This window comes from Coenobita brevimanus, chromosome 108, assembly GCF_032717465.1.
Source record: "Coenobita brevimanus isolate Jiangsu-jjx chromosome 108, ASM3271746v2, whole genome shotgun sequence".
NCBI classification, from domain to species: domain Eukaryota; kingdom Metazoa; phylum Arthropoda; class Malacostraca; order Decapoda; family Coenobitidae; genus Coenobita; species Coenobita brevimanus.
The window spans coordinates 9,253,839-9,280,255 of record NC_137061.1 but is presented as its reverse complement, the minus strand read 5'-3'; the positions used below and the strand labels follow the sequence as shown (position 1 = coordinate 9,280,255).

The following is a 26,417-nucleotide window of genomic DNA, read 5'->3' as shown; positions in this document are numbered from 1 at the left end:
CTAGCTAACCTTCTTACTTCTGAATTCAAACTCCAGTACGCAGCTCTTGCTAATTCAATCTCTCGTTCATCAACGCATTGCATCTCACTCCTCAATTTAGCCTCACCTCTCTTTTTTATCATATCCCACGTTTCCTCTGATATCCATTTCTTTCTCCTGAATCTATGTCTCCTTCCAATCGTACATTCAGTCACTATCTGTACCATAATGATTCATATTATTATTATTATTGTTATTATTATTATTATTATTATTATTATTATTCTCTCTCTCTCTCTCCAGGTGTCTGTACACTGAATGGCGTCAAATGGCTTCCTATATCCCAGGAAACCATTTATTACGTTGGGTGGTAACCATATAACCGAATGAAACCTGGTGGCTTAGTGGGTTGAGGCTCTGTAAGGTGGTGGAGCCTGTGTGGGTTCCATCTGAGGGGCAGTTGGGGATTAGTGCTTGCGTAATGCCACTCAAGGGCGAGTGAGGCTGGTCATCATTACCTTAAATCCTAGCCCCGAGCTGCTACGTTCCTGTTCATATGAGGCAAACTGGGATTGATGATGATGATGATGATGATGATGATCAGGATGAGGAGAAGGAGGAGGAGGGGGAAGAGGAAGAGGAGGATTAGGATTAGGATGATGATGATGATGATGAGGAGGAGGAGGAGAAGGAGGAGGAGGAGAAGGAGGAGGAGGAGAAGGAGGAGGAGGAGAAGGAGGAGGAGGAGGAGGAGGAGGAGGAGGAGGAGGAGGAGGAGGAGAAGGAGGAGGAGGAGGAGGAGGATTATGATGATGATGAGGTGCAGAAGGATGATGACGATTATGATGATGATGGTGATGATGATGATGATTCTTATTATTATTCATATTATCGTTTTCCTTTGGTACGCCTGAATGTTATCTCGTACGTGCCTCACAACTGGCTTATAAAGAAAGGAAATGAGTTATGCATAAATACTTTGTTTATTCGTCTCAAAAACATACAGCATAGTCGATGGCAAAGCATATCTCAAAAGAAAAAAATACACAGCTTTCCAGACAGATCTTGATGATGTCGCGAAAAAACTATATATTGACAAGTGCACAGAAGAAAAAATTAATGATATAATATACAGGTTTGGGGGGAAGAAAATTGAAGATGCATTGAGTATTGTATATGCTAGATGAAAAAAAAACTATTCACAAAATATATGTGATTAAAGTTAATGATGTAAGTGATTTATACATACAAGATGGTTGAGGAAAGTTGGGGGTGAGAGGAAAGGTGTTGAGCGACAGCCTTGGGGGTAGATACAGAGGAAGGCTTAATAGATACACGACAGCCTTGGGGGTAGATACAGAGGAAGGCTTAATAGATACACGACAGCCTTGGGGGTAGATACAGAGGAAGGCTTAATAGATACACGACAGCCTTGGGGGTAGATACAGAGGAAGGCTTAATAGATACACGACAGCCTTGGGGGTAGATACAGAGGAAGGCTTAATAGATACACGACAGCCTTGGGGGTAGATACAGAGGAAGGCTTAATAGATACACTAGTAGATTTAGTTTAGTGAATCTACCGCCGGGCATCTTTTTTCTTCTTCACTTCATTTTTTTCTTCAGTATCCGTAGCCATAAGAGGGTTTGGGGCAGACGGTCTTGTAGCTCACCTGCGTCTGTACCTGAGTCACGTACTTGGGCACGTACTGGGTCTGGTACTGGGTCTGGTAGTGAACCTGGGTAGTGGTGACGTACTTGGGTTGGTACTGGGTCTTGTACACTGTCTGGTACTGGGTTTGGGTGACGTACTGGGTCTGGTACTGGGTCTGGGTAACGTACTGCTTCTGGTACTGGGTCTGTGTTATGTACTGGGGCACATACTGGGTGGTGTACACTGTCTGGTACTGGGTTTGGTACTGTACCTGGGTCTTGTATATGGTTTCTGTGATGTACTTGGGCACGTACTGGGTCTGGTATTGTGTCCGGTACTGGGTTTGGTACTGGGTTTGGTACAGGGTGGTGGGGACGATTTGGGTCTTGTATACGGTGGTGTACACGGGCACCTGGAAAAATGATGCCCTCGATTAACACCAATATACTGCCTTGTGTGCATGTTGAAGGTGGAGTGTGGACTTTGGCTAATCTATTCGTGAAACAAGATTAGCTTAAGCTGGGTTAATTTTGGTTAATTTTGATAAGGTTAAGATAGGTTAGTTTAGGATATGCTTAGGTTTGGTTAGATTAAGTGTATCACATTAAAGTTTGGTTCATTTAGGTGAAATCTGGGTAACTGTAATTTTGGCTATAGGGAGATAACTTTCACAAACTTTCATCTGGGCTAACCTAATCTCTCTTAACCCAAGCTTAATCTGAATCAGCCTAACCTTACCTATCCTCATCCCAGTTTAATCTAACCTAATTTAATCCAGCCTAAACTAACTTTTTTTTTTTCAACAAACCGACTAGCCTTTTCACTAAGCGGCTGATTTTACACGCTCTCTGAAATATATATATCAAGAGTGTCTGTAATTAGCATCCACTAGGAACCTGTCTGAGGGAATCTAATGAGCTGTTCGGATGGCCTAGTCTGCTGGTGTGGGCATGGGTGTGACAATGGGGGGATGGAATAAAAAAATAATAATGCACAGTAGACTTTGATAACGCTGACTAAACCTAGGCCTAGAACGCAAAAGAGGGATGGAGTGTAAGAAGAGCGTTATATATGGACCACCCTGTGTACACAATGGCATAGTTGGAGTAGCGAGGCACATAGGAGTATTTCTAAGGCCACTGCTGTCTAAACCTAGATAAGCATACATTATCTTCCTCAGTGTCTTCTTTATCAGTCCATGAAAATTTGGAAAAAGAGAAAAAGTCCTGCTTATACTTCGAGACATCTGTGCTACTAAGCCAGTCAATAATGTGGAAGATTTTGTGTTTGTATGTGTGACTCGGTGTTGGTGAGGGACGCCTTCACGTGGTGGCACATATATGATCGGGCGAAAGAGCTGCCTGGTTGTAGAAACGTCCCTCATTCCCCTCCCCATCCCCCAAAGAAGGATGGACTGCAAGAGAAGGGCAAGTTTATTCTGCAGTCCACTGGGTTTACGTTTCAGATGTCCCTTGGGTTACAACAACAACATTTACTACTATTACTACTACTTCAACTACTACTACTACTACTACAAGTGACACTCAAAGCAATGAACGTTTTTTCTCCTTCTTTTGGTACTTAAGAAGTTGTGTCAGCTGTACTGGGTAGATACTGACCTCCCGGTACTGGGTCTTGTACTGGGTGACGTACTGGGTGTGGGGGTAGCAGGGTGTGGGCTGTGGGTAGGTGGGTTCAGACCTCACCACAGCCAGCACCGCCACAGCCACCACAGCAACATGCGCCACGGACCACATCGTCTGAAAGAAAAAAAAAATAACAATAACACGCAAAAAAAAAAAAAAAGAAAGAAAAAAGAAGAAGAAAAAGAAAAAGAGGTAAAACCCAAAGGTCGGAACGTGGGGCCTGGAACGAGATATTGTAAGTTATTTTACATTATTATTTTTCATCTTGACAGGGAATATCACTGTGTCTGAAATATGAGTTTTAATCCTTCAGCAAATAAAAGCAGAAAAGAAAGAGAAAGGGGTACGAATATAGGTGAGGATGTCCAAGTCTTTTATTTGTTCAGTGTTAACAAATATCTCAGAGAACACACACACACACACACACACACACACACACACACACACACACACACACGTAGTAGCGGCACAGTAGCCGTACGGTTCTCTGTCCGTCTCTCTCTCATTAATGATTTCCGGATACGTCACTTCACTAGATTTTAGCGAATTTTTCCCACACAAAATTATTTTAAAGTTAAATTACTCTGACAGGCAACAACATATTACAAATCAGGAACAGATAGTGAGTTTTTGATAATCTAAGTTTTTGAGGTTATTAAAAAATTACCTCAAGGACGATTAAAGAAAGAAGAAAAAGCTTATATAACAAGATACTCTTTTTGCGTCACATCCAAAACTAATTTCGGTTATCCTGATTTGCGGATTTTTGAAGTGCCCCCATTTTCCGCGTACCCCATGGATTTTGGCCAGGTAACTAGGCATCGCCGCCCGCTTCCCTTGCTCCTGCCTTTAATTACTCCTTCAGTGTCTCATCACCAGCATCCAAACCCTAATTCACAACGAGAGAGAGAATACAGAATCATCAACATCATTATAATCTTTACCGTCCTCTTAATTCTAACCCAAATTTCACTAAGAAATTGGGTGAGGTAGGTTCCAGAATCATCGTCATCATCATCATCATCATCATCATAATCTTTATCGTCGTAACTCTAACTCAAATTCCACCTACGAGACTGGGTGAGGTAGGTTCCAGACTCATCATCATCATCATCATCATCATCATCATCACGCACCACATGGTCTACGAGGCAAAGTCATGAGTGTAAATACAAGGCACGAGTGACCGGGTGCACGATATCATACTTTCCTTCTTCACTTTTATTCTCGTAACCTCGTCAGTGCGATAACGGATACAGTTAGGTCCACACTACCCCCTCTGAGGCGTAGGGGGCCGAGGTAAGGGTAATGTAGACCAGTGGAGTAAATGACCTGCCTACCCTTACGTCTTTTACTAGCTTTATGTGACTGAAAAGAACTCCATTCCCTTCTTAGGCCCTGATGCGACGCGTTGTAAAGCAGATTTATATATAACGAGATTTACTTAACTGCACTATTCACTCTACGCTATGCTGACTCAAACTCATCCCGATATAATGCGATTCACTTATAACGCGATGAATTTTAATGCCTTCACTACAAAATGCTGTCCACTAAAATATGCTACACTAGCTTATACACATCCAGATATAACGCGGCTCACTTATAACGCGGATGAACCAAAACACATCACTCTGACTCATACACATCCGAATATAACGCGACTCACATATAAGGCGATATATTTTCATGCCATCACTACGGCTGCGATGAGGTGATGTGAAGTCTTCTTTGGCAACGAGGAATACCAGTGGCAGATAAAAATTATCCAAATGCAAAAATTACATCACTTACCCATTCATCCATCATTTTGCTCCCCATTAAGACCGTAGGCACCCGGAGCTAGTCTTCTCAATCCTGGCGTTTATGGCAAAGGTGGCCAACCTCGGTCACCCCTGAGTGGCATTTTGTGAGCGACAAACCTTAACCACCACTGACACAGAAACCCTTACACGGTCCATCCGCTGACAACGCCTTAACCCAATAGGCCACCAGGCGTCATTTGGTTATATGGTTACCACCCAGCGTATAAAATGGGATGGAAACTGTGCATAGGCTCCACAGTCTCAGCTCAGTTTGGATACTGTTTTGGCATAAATAAACAGACTAAAAGAAATATTAACCCATTAAACTGGAATACGGATTTATGTGTCTCATTCCCGCTACAACTAAGCACCTTTCTTTACTTAGCGGTGGCCTGTCGTAGCGATGTGGCTATTGAAGACTATATATAAACAGTTTGACAATAACCCGAAAACTGAAAAACATAATCTGTCTTTGGGGATGACCTTGAGAGGCGATAGAGGCAGTGAACACTATTTTAACCCCTAGTGTTTTAAAAGTTTCTAGGCTGGATGAAACCGTCTGGAACCTGAAAATGAAAACAAGTCACTGGATTGAAGGAAATAAGTATGAGTGAGTGACGAGGCGTAATGTTCCCTCAAATTGGCCACAGTATTGCACCACGTCACGCACCGTAAACACACGTCCTCACAGTAGCATGGTCATTCTTGTAAGCCATTTTTCCACTATGGGCTAAGTTTGACTTGTTCCAGGATGGCTGCCCTTTCTATCTTTTATATTTCTACTCCAGTCTAACATAATCTCTCCGAACCTAACCTAACAGATTGACGTAACTAAGAAACTAACCAAACCTGATACTAACAGAACAAACCTAACTGAACCTAAACTTCCCGTGCAATGAAAAAATGCAAAAACGGTAGACAGAACGAAAACCAGCCAGAAGGAGGGCTATATATATTTAATTTACTGTTGCTGGAGACTTGGTGGCTTCACTGGCGGGTTATACAAACGTCCTTCAACTTCCCAGTCCCCCCAAAAGAGGATGGTGTACTCTAGGAGGGCAAAGAAAACCTGCAGGCCACTGAGTTCACTTTCACTTGAGCCTGAGGTTGCAGCTACTATTACTGCTACTACTACTATTACTACCACTACTACTACTACTGCCAATACTACTACTACTACTACTACCACTACTACTACTACTACTACCACTACTACTACTACTACTACTAGCAAAGCCAACCTTCCTAATAAAGTTCACCATTTGGAGTTGTAATGTGAAGGTAAACACCAACTCATAATACAATCCGTTGGCCCCAAACACGCCTACTACAACTACTACTACAACTACCGTACTACTGCTACTACTACTACTACAGCTACTGCTACTACCGCTACTTAGTTCTGGCTTAAAACTTCCATATCTCCATCTTCAATTCTCAGTCATCAGAAAAGATTAACACTAGAATATAATGCCAGTCACGAAGATGTGCTACGGAAAGGATGTAGGGCCGTAGTGTCGCCACATTTTGACTTTGAGCTTCGAGAAATAAACTGGAAGAGGAAAAAAATTAGGCCAGGTTAGAGAGAAAGGCGTATAGGTTTTCTTCCTAAGTGATTAATTCTTCACTCTGTACCTTGTTGAGATGTTGGACGTTAATTATATGTTCTAAATACGGACATTGGTTGCACAGATTAAAGAAACAGAAATTGCAATCACAAGTTCATCTGCATGTGAATCCAGTGGACTGAAGGCTGAAGCTCCCCTCCCCCTGCAGCCCACCATCCTCCTTCAGGTGGACAGGGAAGGGAATGAGGGATGTTTGTATAACCAGGCAGTGAAGACGCCTGGTTATATCAGTGCCACCACATGAAGGCAACCGTCTCCAGCACCACAGAGTAGAGACAAGTGCATATCAACTTGCCAAAATAAAAATAAATCGCTAAGGAAGAGGTGTTAAGTCGCCTTGATAGTAGACTCCTGGTGGTGGTGAATTGGTAAAGCTCTGGAACTGGACCGCGTTACGATTCGAATCCCAAAGATGGTCAGAGGTTTTTCCATCATACACTCTCAACCACGGGAGCAGGTTGGTGTCCTCCCTTTAAATGACCTGGCCTACGATCGCCTAGCCTCGGCCACCTACGCTCCTGAGTGGTCATAGTGGGATGGGTAGTTAACAATTTGCCCTCCATAGCTCACATTTTCTTAACCAGGAAGAACGAAGGAGATGGTAAGGACTGGATGCTGTCCTTTCCTTATCTTGCCTATCAAAACATAAGTTAGGTCAGGGAATTTGGTATTATTATTATTATTATTATCAACATCATTAATATTATTACTACTACTAATACTCCTACTACTACTAATACCACTACTAGCACTACTACTGCTCCTCCTGCTACTACTATTATTATTACTACTACTACTACTACTACTATTTCATTATTATTATTATCATTTTATGTGGTGGGTGGTGGCGACCATCATCCACTCACTTGATGTAGTGCTGCCTACAACTTCCTTCACCTTTCTCATTGTTCTCGTCCTATTTCTACCATCTTTCCTGTCACTTTCTCTTACTCTTCTCTCCTTTTCAGGTGCCTTTACATTGAATGACAAGCCTAATGGTTTCCTGTAAGCCAGGGAACCATTTACAACGCTGGGTGGTAGCCATATAACCAACCCATACGTGTTCCCTACGTGTCAACAAGTGGGTTGGCGGAGGGTTAGTGCCCCTCACCGTAAATCAACTAACTCAAAGACAAACGACCACCCCTTAAGGGTTTATGGCGTCTGGCTATACTGTAGACAAACAGGTAGACGGATTAATATTTTTGTAACATCACGTTCCTTTACTTGTCCTTCCTAGTAAAATAAATATTAATTACACGATAAAGTTTGACCGTAAGTTTGTAAATAATATGAGAGAGAGAGAGAGAGAGAGAGAGAGAGAGAGAGAGAGAGAGAGAGAGAGAGAAGCAATATTCCTGAGTTCGAATAACCCTTGAATAAACACGTAACAATCGAATTTACAGCCAGGTCCCCAACTGTACATCTGGGCGAACAGGGACACACTGGAAACAAAATGAGTCTAACAGTCAGACCGGCGCTGGAATCAAACCCGAGTTCTTCCAGTTCCGAGAGGCCCCTGCTAACCACTATACCCCAGAGTTCAGGTAAGCTTAAGGTAACAGCAACTCCTCATTATCTCTTTTGAAGCGTAAGGGCCCGGGGCTAGGCTAACGCTGTCCATTGCACTTTAAAGTAGATGAACAGACTGCTTCCTTGGTGGCACTACATGATTGAAAAGGTGGCAGGTGGCGGCGACCATCATCCACTCACTCGATGTAATGCTGTCTACTTTCTTCACCTTCATCATTCTTTTTTCTGTGTCTGCCCTCCTCTCTTCCTATTTCTCATCCTTCCTGTTACTTTTTATTGCCATTCTTTTCACTTAATTACAAGTCTAATGGTTTCTAGTAACCCAGGAAACCATTTATAACGCTGGGTGGTAACCATATAACCAGATAACGGGCTGATTTGGAGCTCACTATGGGGCCCCTGTTAAGAGTATGGAGAGACGCAAATGAGACGTCCATCCAGGAACAAAATTTCCACGCATTTCACTGCGTCTCACTGTAACGAGGCGCTCTCTACCGCAAGGAAATATTGGTTCACTGCACGGGAATATCTTATATAGGGGACTGCTTGCCTGCGGTTGATGGGTCTGGTCGATTAGACAGACCAGTATTACTCAACAACAAAATGAGTGATTGTTCTCCACTCACCTCTTGGGCATCGAAATATCAGAAAGCCTATACTCCCGCTGGGGTGTTCTGACCACTACACCACCCCTGACGCCCACAGAGGAAACCTCAGTGACTGACAAGGATAACACCGAAGCATTGATCCCGACACACAACCATCCATTTGTCAGTCCAGGTCCTTATTTTCAGATCCAGGTGTTAAATAGACTCAGCTAAGCAAGATCCGTTTCAAAGGCCCAGTGGTCGTACAAAGAATCGAACCTGATCCCTCCAGAAAAAGATACATTAATGCCTATCGACCACACGGGGAGGATTAAGGCAGTATATTCTAAGTCCAAGTCTTCACCTAGAACTCAATGTCCCTCCAGTGCTAAGGAAAATGGTCTAGTGGTCAGCCGTAGAGTCGGACGCGAGACCAATCCACAAAAACTGTGTATATGTCTTCATTAATCCGTAACACCTTTAAAAGTCTGTTGGTTGGCTCTTGGATCGAACCCGGGATCAATCCACAGCTACCGTACCTCTGTTGTTTGGGTGGAGGTTGGAGAGGGAGTGGATGTGGAAGGGAGCAAGCTGACTGTTTATATAGCCAGGCTTCCCTCCCCTCCCTTCCTCCCCTCCCTCCCTCGTGCAACCTTCCCCTCTCTCTCTTTCCTTTCCCCTCCTCCCTCCCTTTCATCTCCCCCTTCTTCAGAACCATCCTCTCTCTCTCTCTCTCTCTCTCTCTCTCTCTCTCTCTCTCCCATCCACTCGCCCCACTTTCCTTTCTCCCTCACCTTTGGCCCCACTCCATCCTTTCCTTCCTCTCATCCTCCCTTCGTCTCTCTCTCTCTCCCTTCCTGTCCAACATTCCCCTCCCTCCCCTCCCCCTCCCCTCCCTCCCATCATTTCCTTTTTTCTCTCTTACGTCAGTCTCCTCTCTCCCTCCCTCCCTCTCTCCTCCCTTCCTCTCTCCTCCCCTCTCTTCTCAAACATCCCCACTGTCTTTCCTTAACCTTCTCTCTCTCTCTCTCTCTCTCTCTCTCTGACGCCCTTCAAAGTATTGGTCAACCGCCAACCGTGAGTTCTTAGAGAGAGAGAGAGAGAGAGAGAGAGAGAGAGAGAGAGAGAGAGTTTAGAAATAGGAAACAAATTGCGTTCATGTGTGTGTGTGTGTGTGTGTGTGTGTGTGTGTGTGTGTGTGTGTGTGTGTGTGTGTGTGTGTGTGTGTGTGTGTGTGTGTGTGTGTGTGTGTGTGCGCTCGCAAAGAACACTCAACTATTTCCTCACATTACGACACACAACAATCTACTTTGCAATGCACGTCCCTAATCTAGTCCCAGAGGTGATGAGACAAGAGATAATAGATTGTATTAAAAAACCACCCTACTGTATTCCTTTATTAGCTGACGTAGTAGTAGTAGTAGTAGTAGTAGTAGTAGTAGCAGTAGTAGTAGTAGTAGTAGTAGTAGCAGTAGTAAACCCCCAGACACAGGCAAATCATGAAGTGGGTCAATTTTACAGGCCCGTATATTTTGGTCGGTTCAAGAAACACCCTAAAACCTTTTCCTATGCGATTTATTTTGCTTATTACACCCTCTTCTTCTATTCTGTTTCATATAAATCCATCTAATATTTCCACAGCCTGCATAAATAACGAACAAACGGCTATTAACCAGGCATATCCAAAAATAAATCGCTAAGGGAGTGGTGCTAGGGAGCCTCCTTACCTGACCTTTCGTACGGACCACATTCACCTTAATTTGGTCCAAATTTTCTTTCATTCTACTACTACGACTACTGATGCTACTACTACTGCTACTACAACTGCTACTACTATTACTACTACTGTTACTACTACTACTGCTACATGTGCTGACCAGTTCTTTACTCTTATTGTCACTATTCGCTTTTCTTCAGGTTGGGTGAGGCCTCTTGCAGTGAAGGAGGTAATGAAGTCTGTATCTAACCCTGCATGGTTCGGAAAATCTCCTTTAACGTGAACTAAATCGTCTAAGGCAGTAAAAATAAAACAGACACAATATTTTCGGACTGACAAGGCTTACTCCTTTACTATTCTACGTTTGTTCTAACTTGGCAGAGATCCCTAACCCTATATGGCTAAGCACATGGCCAATTGTTGTCAGACTGAAGGGTCGTTGTTGCTGCTGCTGAGTAACCCTAGTCTCTCACCCAGCAGACCAATCAACTGCAAGCAAGCCACCAACTTTGCAGGGCCGTCCCGTATAGTCGATTCCTCTAGTAACAAAGGAGACGCATTTCTTCCTCATATCTAAGGCTCACTGAACTTCATGCAATCACGACTTTGTTTTCAAGTGTGGTAATGACCCAGTTCCTTCAGATGAAAGAATACCAGCTATACCAAATGAGGGAGGGGACGTGGAGGGAGTTCCTGAGCTAAATCTGGAGGTAAATAGTTTCACATATTTAAAAGGGTTAACATTCCAATCTGTACATCCACTTGTTGTTGTGGCACCAGGCTCATCTGCGTGCTAACCCAGTGGACTGCTGGCCGAGGCTGCCCTTTTCCTGTACACCACCATCTTTTTTGGGAGGGAACTGAGGGACGTTTGTATAACTGGGCAGTGGAGCCGCCCGGTTACATCAGTGCCACCACTTGAAGGCGTCCCTCTCCACCACCCCTACAATCTCTACCCTTGCGAAACATTGGCCTCTTCGATGCATCCAACCGTGTACTGTATAGTACGGCACTGTGTCATGTACTGTGTGCTGTGTCACCGTAGGCAGTGTACAGAGTGTGATGTCTGACAGTTGATATAATGACGGCAGTTTGTGTAACATCTTATGATGCAGTAGCTGTGTTAACTTAGCATCGGCCCTGTGATATGCGAATTTACGTGCTGGACGATGTCTTAACTTACTGTGTGTTCTGTGATGTGCAATGTGCTCTGATATGCGCACTTTATTGATGCACAGCGTGCTTTGGTGTTGCATAAATATAGCTTCATGTGAGCAGAGAAACATACCAAGCCTCACTCAGACAAAAGACATAAGCCAGCAGAGGAAAGTGGGAAGCAGAGGTGAAATATTAGGGCAGAGAAACATACCAAGGCTAACTTAAAGATTATTAACCAGCAGAGGAAACTGGGACGCAAAGGATGTGAAATATTAGGTTAGAGAAACATACCAATTAAGCCTTACTCAAACAAGGGATATTACCTGGCAATGGAAAATGAGAAGCAGAGGTGATGTATTGGGGTCGAGAAACATACCAAGGCTAATTAAAAGATTATTGGGCAGTAGAGGAAAAGGGAAAGGTACGGTAGAAAAGGTGAAGTATTTGGGCTGAGAAGCATACCTAGCCTCACCCAGAGAAGGGTTGTTAGCCAGCAGAGGAAAGTGAGAAATAGGGAAGGTGAAATATTAAGACAGAGCGAGATTTGGTTCCTGATTTTACACACACACACACACACACACACACACACACACACACACACACACAATCTTGGCAGGACAGAGGGAAAGGAGTGAATGGTGGGCCTGATTTGTAGTGACGAGCAGGTTGGCAGGCCTGAGTGGGAAATATTGTACAAATAAGAAGTTGCGATGCTCAGACATCTGCAGAGAGAGAGAGAGAGAGAGAGAGAGAGAGAGAGTAGTCACCCTCTCACACGACAGACCAGCACTGTTATAGTTCCTTCACTTTAACTTCACTCAAATTTTCCGTCCTTTTCTGGTTTATGTCACGTAGTCAATGAAACAACCATCTTCCCAGTTCCGTCTGAAGAAAATTTACACCTGACGAAACACAATGAAAACCCTATCTTTACCAGTGCGTGTTTCAAATGGTTCTATTTTTTCCGCAATGTATTCGTTCAGACTTTGGGAAGATTTGTCTCTGTAGCTCAGTGGCAGAAAATGACAATGCTACGGCTCTGAATCCTCTCCATTGCACTTCTTCGTGACTAGCATCATATTCTAACGGTAATCTAGTGTTTCAAGCCAGCAATCTGAATCCTTTCCATAGCGCTTTTCGTCTCATTAACTCTCCTCCTCTTACTGACTCCCTTCAACCTCTGTCTCTTCGCCGCACTGTTGCATCATTATCTCTTTTCTATCGCTACTTTAATGGTCACTTCTCCTCTGAACTGTCTGCTTGCATTCCTCCACCTCTACGACAGGCGCGTAGCACCCGTCTGGTAGCAAACTCTCATCCCTTTTCTGTCCAACTCTCTAATGCAAGAGTTAACCGATACTCCCAGTCTTTCATTTATGCAACAGGTCAACTCTGGAACTGTCTCCCTCTGCTGCCTATGATCTCCAGTCTTTCAAACGCAGTGTGTCCAGGCATCTCAAAATGATCGGATCTTGAATTTGGCTCTCTATTGTATTTTGTTTTTCTCTTGGAGGGAACTGTTACTGCCGGCTCATGGCCTTTGGTTCCTTCTTCCTCGCATAAAAAAGATAAAAAAAACCTCTTCGTGACTAACATCATATTCCTGTGGTAATGTATTGCTACATATCAGCATTCAAGGTGGAGATGTGGATATTTTACCTCAAATTAGAGTAAAAAGAATGTGGTTGCACAGGACGCCTCGTTGCACTTCTTCGCGAGTTATTTTGTGTTACCCCCATTCCTCTGTGTGCTACTTATTCAACCATCGACATTCTTTCCATTAATAACACACAAGAGAATACTGGCAGGCAATGTTCTTAAAAATGTTATGTATTCTATGGAAAGTATTACAGTAAGTAGAGAGTTTGTTTTGAAATGTAGTAGTAGTAGTTGTAGTAGTAGTAGTAGTAGTAGTAATAGTAGTAATAGCAGTAACAGTCGCTGCAAAATCAAGCTCAACTTAACGTAACCCCAGTGGGCGAGAGGCAGAAATTTTCCCTCATCGGCACCCCACCATCCTCCTTTCTGGGGATAGCAAGGGGACTGAGGAGCATTTGTGTAACCAGGCAGCCTCACCACCCGGCCATATCGGTGCCATCACATGAAGGCGTCCCTCTCCAGCACCTTAAAACTTCACAAAACTTGCCCCATCGAAGTAGGAGGAGTTCTTGAATTTTCCTCTAGTTCGTTCACCATAAATAGGCTGAAATGGGAGAAATGGAGTTCCCCCGAGCTAAGCCCTGTATTGGACTATATAGCCCCGCTAGGGTTACAGGAGGGAGCTACCCCTCCCGGCACGGCAGCCCGGGCGAGGCTCGAACTTGCAATCCCCCGATCACAAGTCCAGCGCGCTACCACTGTGCTACCGCGCCCCCTCCATAAATAGGCTGAGATTATCGACCTTTTCCAACTTATTTCCTTTCTGTACTACTTCTTCGTGATTAGCACCTATTGTAGTGTTAATCTCTGTTCCAGCTGAGCATATAGGGTGGGAAGATTGCAATTTTATACCACGTTAAAGTGAAAAGAGTGTAGTTTTCATGGGGATAATTTCTCCACAATGAATAGTGAGAGTAAATTAATGACAGAACTGTTTATGAAGTGAAGCTGATGTTATGTTTTTAGTACAGGACTGAAGATTGTTGAAGCAAATTATCTTAGAAGTGTTTGTGGAGTGATGTAAGGAAATCGGAAATCGTTGTTGCTGTTGTTGTTGTTGTTGTTGCCCAAGGTTGATCTAAAACGTGAGCCCAGAGAACTGCCGGCTGAAGTTACCCCCCCCCCTCTCCTGCAGTCCACCATCCTCTTTTTCTTGGGCAGGGAGGGAGTTGAGGGACGATTGTACAACCAGGCAGTAGAGCAGCGTGGTTATATCAGTGCCGCCACGTGAAGGCTCCCCTCTCCAGTACCCATGAACAGAGTCAAATAATCCACTGGTAATTAGAGCAGAATATTTACTGCAAGTGGTAATGTTGTGTTGTGGGGCAGGCTGAGTATGCTGGTGTGGGCGTAAGTGTGGCAGTGGGAGCAGGAAATGAACGGATGATACAGGATAGACATTGAAAACACTTAGCCGTCCCCACAGCACGAGAAACCCCCCAGCAGAGTGGAAGAGGGGCGTTATCTATGGACCACCCTGTAACCAAAGCAAAAATAATATAAAATGGATGAAATGAAAAACGAAGGATGTCTCTCGAGGTCCACATTCACCGATTTTCTTTTTTTCTCTACTAGCCATGTTCCTGTTCCTCTTCTTGTTCCCCCACCGCAGGAACAAAGGAAAGGAAAGTAGTTGGGTGGGTCAGCAATGTCGCGACCTCCTCATCTGAAGGTCTTGTGATGAGAAGAGGAAATAGCTTAGGTTTTGTGATGAAGATAGGAAGGTCGTCTGGGAGGGTGATATGAGATGTGTGGCTCCTTCTTCTGCGAGTAGGGAGACTTCTGGGCCCTTGGGAATGGACTGTCTAGCTTATGCCCCTACTTGAACACACACACACACATACAAACACACACACACACACACACACACACACACACACACACACACACACACACACAAATACACACACACACACACACACACACAAATACACAAAAACAACAGAATCATATGACAAATAGAAAGCCAGTCTGTGGGATGAGATGTGAATGCGAGCGATGCCATTTGCTGACGTAATTGAGCAGCTGAGACGCAGGAAGGGACTGCCTATTCTATGCCTTGCGTCGGACATACACAGAAGAAAATTAAACCAAGTTAACTAAGCGATTTTACCTGCCTAATTATTTCCCGTTCCTAAAATCCTTTCGCCCGACATCTCTCAAGAAAGGTGAATAAAATGGCCAAGAGTTAGGTAGAATTAAACAAGAGACACTGATAGTAGCCTTTTTTTTTTTTTCATCTGAGGGAACTGGGTCATTCTCACAGCCGAATTTCTAGCCGTGGTTGCATTAATATCGACTAACTTTATGCTCCTAAGCTGATATCTTAAATCGCAAAGTGGCGCGCAAAGCCTAATTTTTTATTATTATTATCCGGAACGCCTGTGATTTTTGCATACTGTCAGCCTGCATCCCATATTATAGAATGCAGTTAGCAACCATATAGGAAGCCCATTTAAGTTCCATCATTGTCCAGTGTCTCAAAAATCGTTAAAATTTTGGGGTCTGCATTCTACTTCTCGATTTCAGGGTTAAACACACGACCATTAGCTACGAAGTAGGAACGAGTCTCCTTGGTTTTCAGTCACTGTCTAAACTTCCTGCTTGTAGTCATTAGACAAACTCGTCGCACCCGCATTAATTGTCTTTTTCAGTCTGTATACCTTGCCTCTGCCTATGTGTCTACGTATCTCGAAGGGAACGTACGTTGATACTGATTCTCCTGTTTCCTTTTTCATGGCAAGAGCAATTTTACAGGCTTGTGGCACTTGGCTCTTCCTTCTCTGTAATAAAATAAATAATACTACACCTGTCCATGAATTAAGCTGAAATTGGCTAAGGATTTCGATAACAAGAAGCGCACTACAATTAAACTACCGTGTTAGGAAAGAAGGAAATGAAAGTAGTTGCTGTGAAGGTCCTAAAAGTTGCCCGCACATCAGCAGAAGGTCTTGTGATAAATTAGTCACTCCTTCCTTCTAATATATGTCTAGGAAGCTGAATGAAAAGCATCTAGTGAAGGTCAGAGTACAGGATCATTAGATTATAATTGTCCAGCAGCGGGGAGAATAAAATCAGACACTCCAATAATCCCTTTGTTTTCATCTGGGAAGGCTTCGTAACCCCATTTAGCTCAGGTGATGGCCAGGTGTACTCAGACTGGAGGAGCAACTTGACTAATAACCAAGGAGACTCATTCCTAGCTCATAACTAAGGCTCATCCAATTTCATTCAGTCACGACCTAGTATTCCTAGTTGCCGGAATCGCCCACTTCTGTCGGATGAAAGTAGACGAGGAAATTACACAGTCCAACCAGGAATAGGTATGTGAAGGTAGTCATGGGGTCAACATTCTAGGACCCTCTCAATTTAAGGTCACACTCAAAGGGCTTTCGGGTGATCCTAACGCCTGTTCCTTAGCGATTTATTTTTCGTATTACATCTCAATATTACACCTCAACACTCAATATTATCTGGTATATTATTGATGGGAACATTGTGATCTGCAGACTAAATAGCAGAGGTACAGGTGCTAAGGGACCTTCTATGCAACTGAGAAAACGACCCTTTATCCGATAGAGGAATCTCGGTTGTGTGTGTGTGTGTGTGTGTGTGTGTGTGTGTGTGTGTGTGTGTGTGTGTGTGTGTCTCTCTCTCTCTCTCTCTCTCTCTCTCTCTCTCTCTCTCTCTCTCTCTCCACCAGATGAGTAAGCCATCACTTATCACACGATCTTAAGATGAAGTAGTAAGAAAACTATCATTGAAAGGAAAAAAAAAAAAACCTCCAGAGCCCGGGTTCAAACCTGCCGCCAACCAGTTTACTACAGGTCATTAAAGGAAGGCGGCGCATCTCTCAGTTAAGACGAGAGGGGAGAACTTTGACCAGTTTTTGTAAGGTGGTGTATATCTGGAACGTCTTTTTTTCTTTTTCTGTGGCATGGGAGTCCTCGTAAAGCATTTTATATAGTGATTTAGTTTGTAGAGGGTGGCCATGAACACCGCTCCACTAGACTCTAACCTGGTGGTACCTTGTCTTGCGTGGACGGCTCAGTCTGCTGGGGTGGGCGTGGGTGAGGCCGTAGGAATAGGAAATAAATAAATGACTCTGGCTGAGCCGTCCCTGCAGCACACGAGAGTCGCCAGGGGAATGTAAAAAGAGTGCTGTATATGAATCACTTTTTTTTTTTTTTTTCACCTTCGCTTGCAGAACATTTTGTGTGTGTGTGTGTGTGTGTGTGTGTGTGTGTGTGTGTGTGTGTGTGTGTGTGTGTGTGTGTGTGTGTGACTCTGGGTAAAGGTTTAAGAGCCTGAAGCATAACCGTCCTACGTACTTCTCCACATGTCACCACTTCGGCGCTATCACCCACCGTCCATATTGATTTTATGCTAGGGCTGTCTCATACAGGACTGGTGTATTGGTATTAAAGGGGGTATTTTTACTACATGCTGCCGGATCTTATGGTAGAGCAGCAAAGTCTGTTTTAACGAAAATCAAATCCGTAAACTGTTCCCTGCCCCAGATAGAATCCGAACCCGTGTCCATTGGGATTGCAGGCCATCTCTCTACCGCCTCGGCCACCACCTCCCAAGTTTGTCTATCTGTCCTTCTGTCTGTATGTCTGTCTGTTAGCAAGATTATGACAAAAATTAAATGGAATTGCTCGAAATTTTGAATATTGATTTAGGACCATCAGAGGAACAGATTATCTATTGGTTGAACATGGTCAAGGGTCAAAGGCAAATCAACTAAACAGCTCTGATCCAATTTTGGCCAAACTTGGTGAAAGGACTGAGGGACAGGGAAGTTTGAAGTGGCTAAAATTTGAAGACACTCGATGGGAAATAAATGTCAGACGGCAAAGTTAAATACGAGGCCTTGTACCTCAAATATGAGAAGGTTGGGTAGCAGAGAGACACAGATTTGAGTCAGTGAGTTCTGTGTCTCCCGAAAAGTTAGAGAAAATAGTGAAACCAAACGCTGTGTCTCTCTCTCATCCAACCTTTCCACCTGTCGCAATGGATCATCTACAGAACACAAATATATTGGGTTCGATTTGGACCACACTTGGCGGACGGATTTAGGGAAAGTTACGGATGATCTGACTCAATATTAAGAGCGTTGAGTCAGAGGTCAGAAGCACAGGGCAGAGTCAAAGGTTCAGTATTGAGAGCTTTCCGGGCGATAAGTAAACACCTTCTGCGTTCGAGCACTTCATCATTCTCGAAACATGGAAACGAATCAGACAGTAAACAGCAGATCAGAGGTGGGCAAGGGGCGTCAGTGCACCGCGTCTACACGATTAGTTTCTGTTTTCCATTATCATACTATAAACACACAGCTGCCCGGGTATTGTGTGGACGAGCATTTAGCGGGTGTTGCACTTCCTGACTGTTTCTTCCTGTGTTTTATATACATGCTTTTAGAATGGACGTAATTTTCATCAGTGAAGGTACTGCATGATGATAAACAAAAGTGTGATACGTAAAATAAATCGCCAGGGAAAAGGTGCCACGGAACTTTCTGTACCACCGAGAATACAGCCCTTGATGTCCGACTCCCACGCTGCTGAGATGGGAAAGTAAGTGAACAGGTTTGTGTGTGTGTGTGTGTGTGTGTGTGTGTGTGTGTGTGTGTGTGTGTGTGTGTGTGTGTGTGTGTGTGTGTGTGTGTTTTAGGTTATTTCCGGTGCTTTTTGGGAGTTTTTGTTTGACAAGTTTCTTTATGAGTTCTTTTTTATCAGTTTGTATGTATGTATGCATGTAAGTACTCTATGTATGTATGTATGTGCTTGTGTGTGTATGTATCGCTTTACCTGTTTATCTAATGCGCGTCCACACGTGTCCTCGAATACGTGTTGCCAATACAGCTGACAACACGTCTGGATCCATGCATGCACCAGAATTTGGACACACATATGCACACATGTTTCAGTGCAGCTTTGAACTCACTTACAATAGAGGTGATAAGTGTGTCCGTACGAGGCAGCTGAGACTTCATCATATGCTGCCATTTTCCTTGTATTTCTGAAACTTGTTCGTAATTGTGTTGTTTACATTTTAGCAGCACGTGTTCCAGCACACCTGAGGACGCGCACTTACCTGCCCGCTGCCCATTCATTTACCAGCACTATAATATCACCTTGACTCCTTTCCACTGTCTTTCGTCCAGTCATAAGAGAATCGTCCACTCACTCGTCCACTGATTCTACTACTTCGTCACTCGTCTAGGATCATTCTTCCACTCACTCGTCCACTAAATCATCCACTCACTCGTCCACCCACTCGTCCACTCACTCGTCCACTCACTTGTCCACTCGTCCACCGTAGTACATTTATTCTAACCTGACAAACATCCCTAACCCCTTTCAGCTCAGTTGATGGCCACGTGTAGTCAGACTGAAGCACTGATTTATCCCTAGTAACCAAGGAGACTCATCCTACTTTTATTTTACTCCTGATACTGTGTGACGAATTTATCAAGTGAGGAAGGACGTCATTCACACAGGAGTTGATGATGATGATGATGATGATGATGAGTATAATGATGATGATGATGATGAGTATAATGATGATGATGATGAGAAAAAGAACAACAGCAAAGACGTAGGATGACTCGGCATAAGGAAAGTGTCACCCATCTCAGAAAGTGGCACACACACACACACACACACACACACACACACACACACACACACACACACACACACACACACGGCAAGAAAAAAGTGGAAATCCCAGCAAAAAAAAATAGCAAGGAGACTAATGACTATGGTGGTCATGGTGGTCGCCTCACTGGAAGCGGGGTCAGGTTTCTCTCTTTCTCTCTCTCCGTAATGTGTGGTGGTATTCTAAGTCATGTTTTTATTGCTGTTTTGGTTCTTGTTTATTTTGTTTTTGTTTGTGGGTCAATTCGAACAATTTGGGTCCAGACTTGGTGGACGGGTTGAGGGGGAGCCAAGGATGGAGTCACTTTAATCTAAGAACCTAAAGGGGCATTTAGAGAGAGCCTTTCGTGCCCAGGTGGTCTAAGGGACGAATATTTGACTCTGACCTGACACGACTTTGAACCTTTGAAATTTAGAACTTTTTGAACTCTAAACATTTGATTTTGACTTAAGAGTGTTCTCAAAAATCGAATCCTACTTTTTTTTTTTCATGGAAGGGAGGGTAGAAGACGCGTTTGCTTGACATAATCACTGGTTGAGGAAAGCGTTAGGAGAAACAAATTGAGGTGGTTTGGCCTTATGGAGAGGATGGAGAGTGGGAGACTGACGAGGAGAGTGTATGTGAGTGAGGTGGAGGGCGAGAGAGGGAGGAGGAGGCCAAGGATGAGATGGGGGGGATGGAGTGGAGAGGTATAAGAGAGAGGGTGTGTGTGAGTTGGGAGCAGGGCAGTGAAATGACCGGGGACAGGGCGACGTGGAGGCGATTTGTTTGTGGCCACCCCGTATGGGATTAAGGCGTCTGGCAATAGTTAAACAGATAGAAATCGCTAAATTGCTAAAGCCAAAACAAGACATTTCCATCCACCCATTTAACACCCATTTTCGTCACTGTTAAAGACACTCTTTCGTTTCCCTAGTTAGTGATATATTCAGTAAAACATTGCAATACACATCATCCATAACTACTGTATATGCGACTTGGTAATTTCGTCTTTTTATGGAATGGCAGAATTAAGGAGCTTTTTACCCTTTACTCTGATATATTTGGTTTTATTCTTGCTATGAAGAAGCCATTGAATTCTGTGTACAGTTGATTATTTTCTTTTTCGAGTAGAAGGGGTTAGACGTGGCTTTCACCGTTACTATGCTCTTTTTTTTAATTAGTTTGGCCTAAAAATGTAATTCTCTCTCTCTGTCTCTCTCTGTCTCTCTCTCTCTCTCTGAAATGCTGAGTCGTAAACGTAGATTAACACTACACTATATTGCCAGTCATCAAGAAGTGCTACGGACAGAACGCAGACCCTAACATTACGCTTCGTGAAATGAGATGCAAAACAAGGAAATGCCGAGCCAAAATAAGGAAAGAAAAAGCACACCAGGAAGATACCAAGAAGTTCTCAAAATCTGAATATAATGATCTACAAATGGGAAATAAATAAGATGAAAGCAATACGTAATAAGAGAAAAGCAATACGTAATCAGGGGATGAAATACGTGAAGGTATAGACATGTCCTTTTTTTAAGCAAGAAAGAAGGAACCAAAGGCCAGGAGGGCGCAAAATTGTTCCCTCCAAGAAAAAACAAAAACAAGATGACAGTTCAGTGGCGGAAAAAGAAAATGCAACGGCTCTACCTCCTTCCCACAGCACTTCTTCGTGACTAGCACCATATTTCACTGTCTTGTTGCAGCTCAGCACTCGAGATGGACAGAAGGCAATTTTACGTCTACTTAAAATGAACAGAGTATAGACATGATAAAGATGAGAAAGCTCCCTAACACCTTTTACTAAGCGATTTATTTTGCTTGTTACGCCTCGCTGTCCTATTCTGTGTTACATGAATCCTTCAAACATCGCCATATTCTGCATAAATAACAAAAAAATATAAATCAGCCATATCCAAAAATAAATCGCTGAGGAAGAAGTGTTTGGGAACTTCTTCGATGCAGTGACAGGGTGAAAACCTATCTTTATTAAACCTTGCAGTGTTTGAATAATATATATCAATTTTCTGGCAGCCATCACGAAATAGTATGGCTCAAGTGAAAGGAACTGTTGCAAGAGTAAAAAGATGTAGTAGATCATGAAACTACTTTATTACACACACACACACACACACACACACACACACACACACAGGCTGCCTCGTTGCCAAATCAAAACTCTTCCAGGTGTAGAAATTGCTTTATCACACACACACACACACACACACACACACACACACACACACACACACACACACACACACACACACACACACACACACACACACACACACACACACACACACACACACACACACACACACACACACTGCCTCGTTGCCCAATCAAAACGCTTTCGAGTTTGGATGTGTGGAATCTGGACCCCACGACACCATCAATTTTTGTCAGTAACAGCCCCACCAATTCGTCCATTAGGTCCTTTCACCTCGATGACGCAAAGTTTGTTATATATTGGCTTGTTTTTGCTGATTCCTGACAATTTTATTCAGTTTAGGAAAGATCTCTCGTCCTGAAGGGGTCATGAAATCAGCTAACATTTCCAGTTCCGGTTGTCTCTCTTTAGCTTTATAAAATCCTATTGTTGTCTGTCTGTCTGACCAAGTAGACCCATCAATCGCAGGCAAGCAACCGCCTCTACAGGGTTGTCCTGTGATGATTATATGGTTACCACCCAGCGCTGTAAATAGTGTCCTGAGTTACGAAAAACAATTAGACCTGTCACTCAGTGTAGAGCCACCTGAAGTGGAAAGCAGCGTAATAAAAAGTGACTGAAAAGAACAGGAGGAGTAGAAAGAAAGGAGAGCTGAGACAGAATGAGAAAGGGAAAGGAAGAAGTAGACAGCATTACATCAAGTGAGTGGATGATAGTCGCCACCACATACCACCAGTCAAATCCTGTGAATGAAAGGCTAACCTCTCCATCAAGAAAGAATAACAAAATAAATAATGAAAGACGTCACAGTGTTGAGGGGATTAGTGTAGGCAATATCCAGTCTATAACTTCATCCTGCAGTCCACCTGAAACACTTCTAAATAAGCAAAGAACAACAATAAATAAACAACAAAGACGACAACACCAACATAGGCAGCAACAAAATCAACAACGACGACAATAATAATAATAATAATAATAATAATAATAATAATAACCACAACCCCTGCATCTTCAAAAATAATCACATGTAAACAGAAGAAAATCGTCAGTAGTCACCACGAGTAAAGCAATCTACGTGGTCATGCAATAAAGAGATCAAGCCTGCCACTCTCCAGACCATCAGAGCGTCACTTGCCGACACTTGCAACACGGGGAAGTAATTCTGGAAAGTGTCCTTGAGCACCAAACGCCTCTCGTGAAACAATAAGATCCATGTTTACAGTCATGAGGTGTGCATTTGACTCATGGAAAAGTTACCCCTTGCTCACATAGATCTTACCGTTTTCTTCTCTCTTTCTCTCTCTCTCTCTCTCTCTCTCTCTCTCTGATAATACAAACGCCCCTCAACCACTTCCCCATCCCCCAAAGGGAGGATAGTAGACTGCAAAAGGACAGATTCAGCCTGTAGTCCACTGGGTTCACGTTTCGGAAGAGACTGGGGTTGCAACTACTACTACTACTATAACCAGCCATACCATGACCACTAACACTATTACTACTACTACTACCGGTACTACTACTACCACAATTACTCGTACTACTACTACTACTATTATCAATACTACTACCACAACCACCACCACCACTACTATTACTACCACTACTACCACCACCACTACTACTACTACTAATACTAATCGTCTGGATGAAACAAAAACACAGTACGTCATGGGCTCAAAATCGTCTTTACTTGGGGTGTTTTTGGCTGAGTAAAATCGTCTGGAGGTAGTAAACACAGGATAAGAATTGCGTCATCGGAGTGAAGGGGCTAATTAAGGAACCCACCATTGCATATACAGACCTTTATTACTTATTTGCTGCTTTACCAAAAATGTTACTTTTATGAGCGACGTGTGTGACTGGGAAAAAAAATGGCTCACACACACACACACACACACACACACACACACACACACACACACACACACACAATAAAGTTTACACAAGAAGTCATGCAGGAAAATAAGAACAAGGTCTGGGGAAATTAGAGCACTCAATAAACCAATTAATTCTCTGAGATGGTTTGCCCATGTGGAGTGGATGGAGAATGAGAGACTGACTAGGAAAGTGTATGTGAGTGAGATGGATGGGGGGGAGGGAGAGGAGGGGAAGACGGAGAATGAGATGGAGGGATGAGGTAAAAAAGTATGTGAATGAGTGTGGATGGGAGTAGGCGAAAAGGCAGTCAGGCGGTAGAGGATGGGGTGACATGTAGGCGGTTCGCTTGTGGCTACCTCTTGGAGACAGACAGATAAACAGACAGACAGATAGATAGATAGGTAGACATATGGACACACAGACAGATAAATACATAGACAGGTAGACACACAGACAGACAGATAGATAGACAGACAGGTAGACAGATAGATAGGCAGACAGTTAACGATTCACGATTTTTTTTGGTGCTTTTTTTACTGGAAGAAGTTAAAATGGTATCATCTTAAAATATACTCTGTTCACTTCAACTAGGCGTAAAATTGGCACCTGGCTGCCTTGAATGCTGAAGCTGTGTCACTAATTTAACACGATAATACTGTGATAGTAACCAAGGAGTTTTATAAAAAGGATAGAGAGCCGTGATATATAATGTATATATATTTTTTTCTAGCATTGCGCTCCGGGAAATTTGTTGGAAAAGGACGAAAATCCCATCCAAATTAAAATAAACAAACTACAGTATATACTGCAGATTCATTTCTTTAACGAAGGAAGAACCCAAGGCTTAGAGTAGGGGATGCTTGTACTAAATAAAACAGGAAGAAAAGAGGGCCAAATTCAACAGTCCTTCAGTTTCCGATACGCTGACACATTATGGAGGTCATAGGCAGTGGGAATGGCAGACTGAGGTAGACCATCCCAGAGCTGACCAGTTTATGCACGAAGGAGTGAGGATGACGACTGACTCTTGCATTAAAAAGCTGGACAGAAAACGGGAGAGGATGTGTAGGCAGAAGTGTTGCGTGCCCTCCGTAATGGAGTAGGAATTCATGCAAAAAATTCAGAGGAGCAGCTATCAGAACAACAGCGTCAGTAGAGAGACATATATGCAACACTGCAGCGAAGAGGGAGAGGTTAAAGGGAGTCAGTGAAAGGAGAGCTGATGAGATGAAACCCTTTGATTCTACCCTGCATAGAAGAGCCGTATGTGGTGAGTGCCCCATACATACGAACCATATTCCACACAAATAAGACTACATGGAGTCTTCAGCACATCGAACTATGTCCTGTTCACTTTACCTTGCCCTAAAATTGCCATCCCTCCATCTTGAATGCTGAGTTATAACAGATGAACACTAGAATGTGATGCTAGTCAGAAAGAAGTGCTAGAGAAAGTATGCAGAGTCACAGTACTGCCTTTTTCTACCAATGAACTTCGCGAATTAAGCTGCGAAAGGGTGAAATTTTGGGCCAAGTTAAAGTGAATGGCCTATAGCGAATAACACATTAAACTTATTAAGATTTCGAAGCATGTAAATAGAACATACACTAGATACACAGAACAAGAAGAAGGAGCATTCAGGGAGCGTAACACCCGGGACACACTTTTATGACTTTACTCTGATCTTTACTTTCATCCTGTTAATATCGAATGACTTTACTTTTGCCTGACCCTTAACACTTCCGCTATTTCTAGTCCAAGTCAGATGGAAACTGTACGAGTTGACCTTGCTCCGTAATCCTGACCTTTGACCTTTTCATGTGACCTTGATCTTTGGCTCTAATAAAAAACGACCCTCTTTATCCTTCCTTTGTCCCGAACCCTTGCACAAAGTTTGGTCAAAAAAAAAAAAAAATGACCTCTCCATGTGATCTTAACCTGCTGACCTGTTTTCAGAAGCCATAGGTCTACCTCTTGCTTGATCCTCAACCCCTCCACTTAGGTTGGCACGTGAAATCAAAACTTTCACACAGACACACACTGTTTGAACACATACAAAACACACACACACACACACACACACACACACACACACACACACGCGCGCGCGCGCGCTGAGTAAAACATAACCCTCTCTCATGCCTTCTGTGCGCACGAGTGTAAAAAATAAAACGCCCTGACATTGAAGAGACTGACTGGCCTCCTTCACCACGACCCCACTGGCATGAGTGGGTGTTTTTCAGTATTTAAAGCAGGTTTGGGCTGCCTTGCACACGCCCTAAAGTTAAATATGGACATGTATATTGTACTAGGAAAAAAAAATGATGTTCTCCCTTGGCCAACACACA

General features: G+C 43.4%; 1 protein-coding gene across 1 annotated transcript in view; it reads right to left on the bottom strand.

Moving 5' to 3' along the window:
• Nucleotides 1-659: 659 nt before the first annotated feature.
• The window catches only part of LOC145416963 (uncharacterized), a gene marked incomplete at its 3' end in the record, with an annotated part of 33,393 nt that continues 7,635 nt past the window's right edge, over nt 660-26,417 (bottom strand). The window contains exons 3-7 of the mRNA XM_080285810.1: nt 17,395-17,486; nt 3,253-3,393; nt 1,616-2,045; nt 1,229-1,278; nt 660-782 (exon numbers count right to left, since the gene is read on the bottom strand). Coding sequence (XP_080141936.1) covers nt 660-782; nt 1,229-1,278; nt 1,616-2,045; nt 3,253-3,393; nt 17,395-17,486 — 836 coding nt within the window. The remainder of the gene's footprint in view (nt 783-1,228; nt 1,279-1,615; nt 2,046-3,252; nt 3,394-17,394; nt 17,487-26,417) is intronic.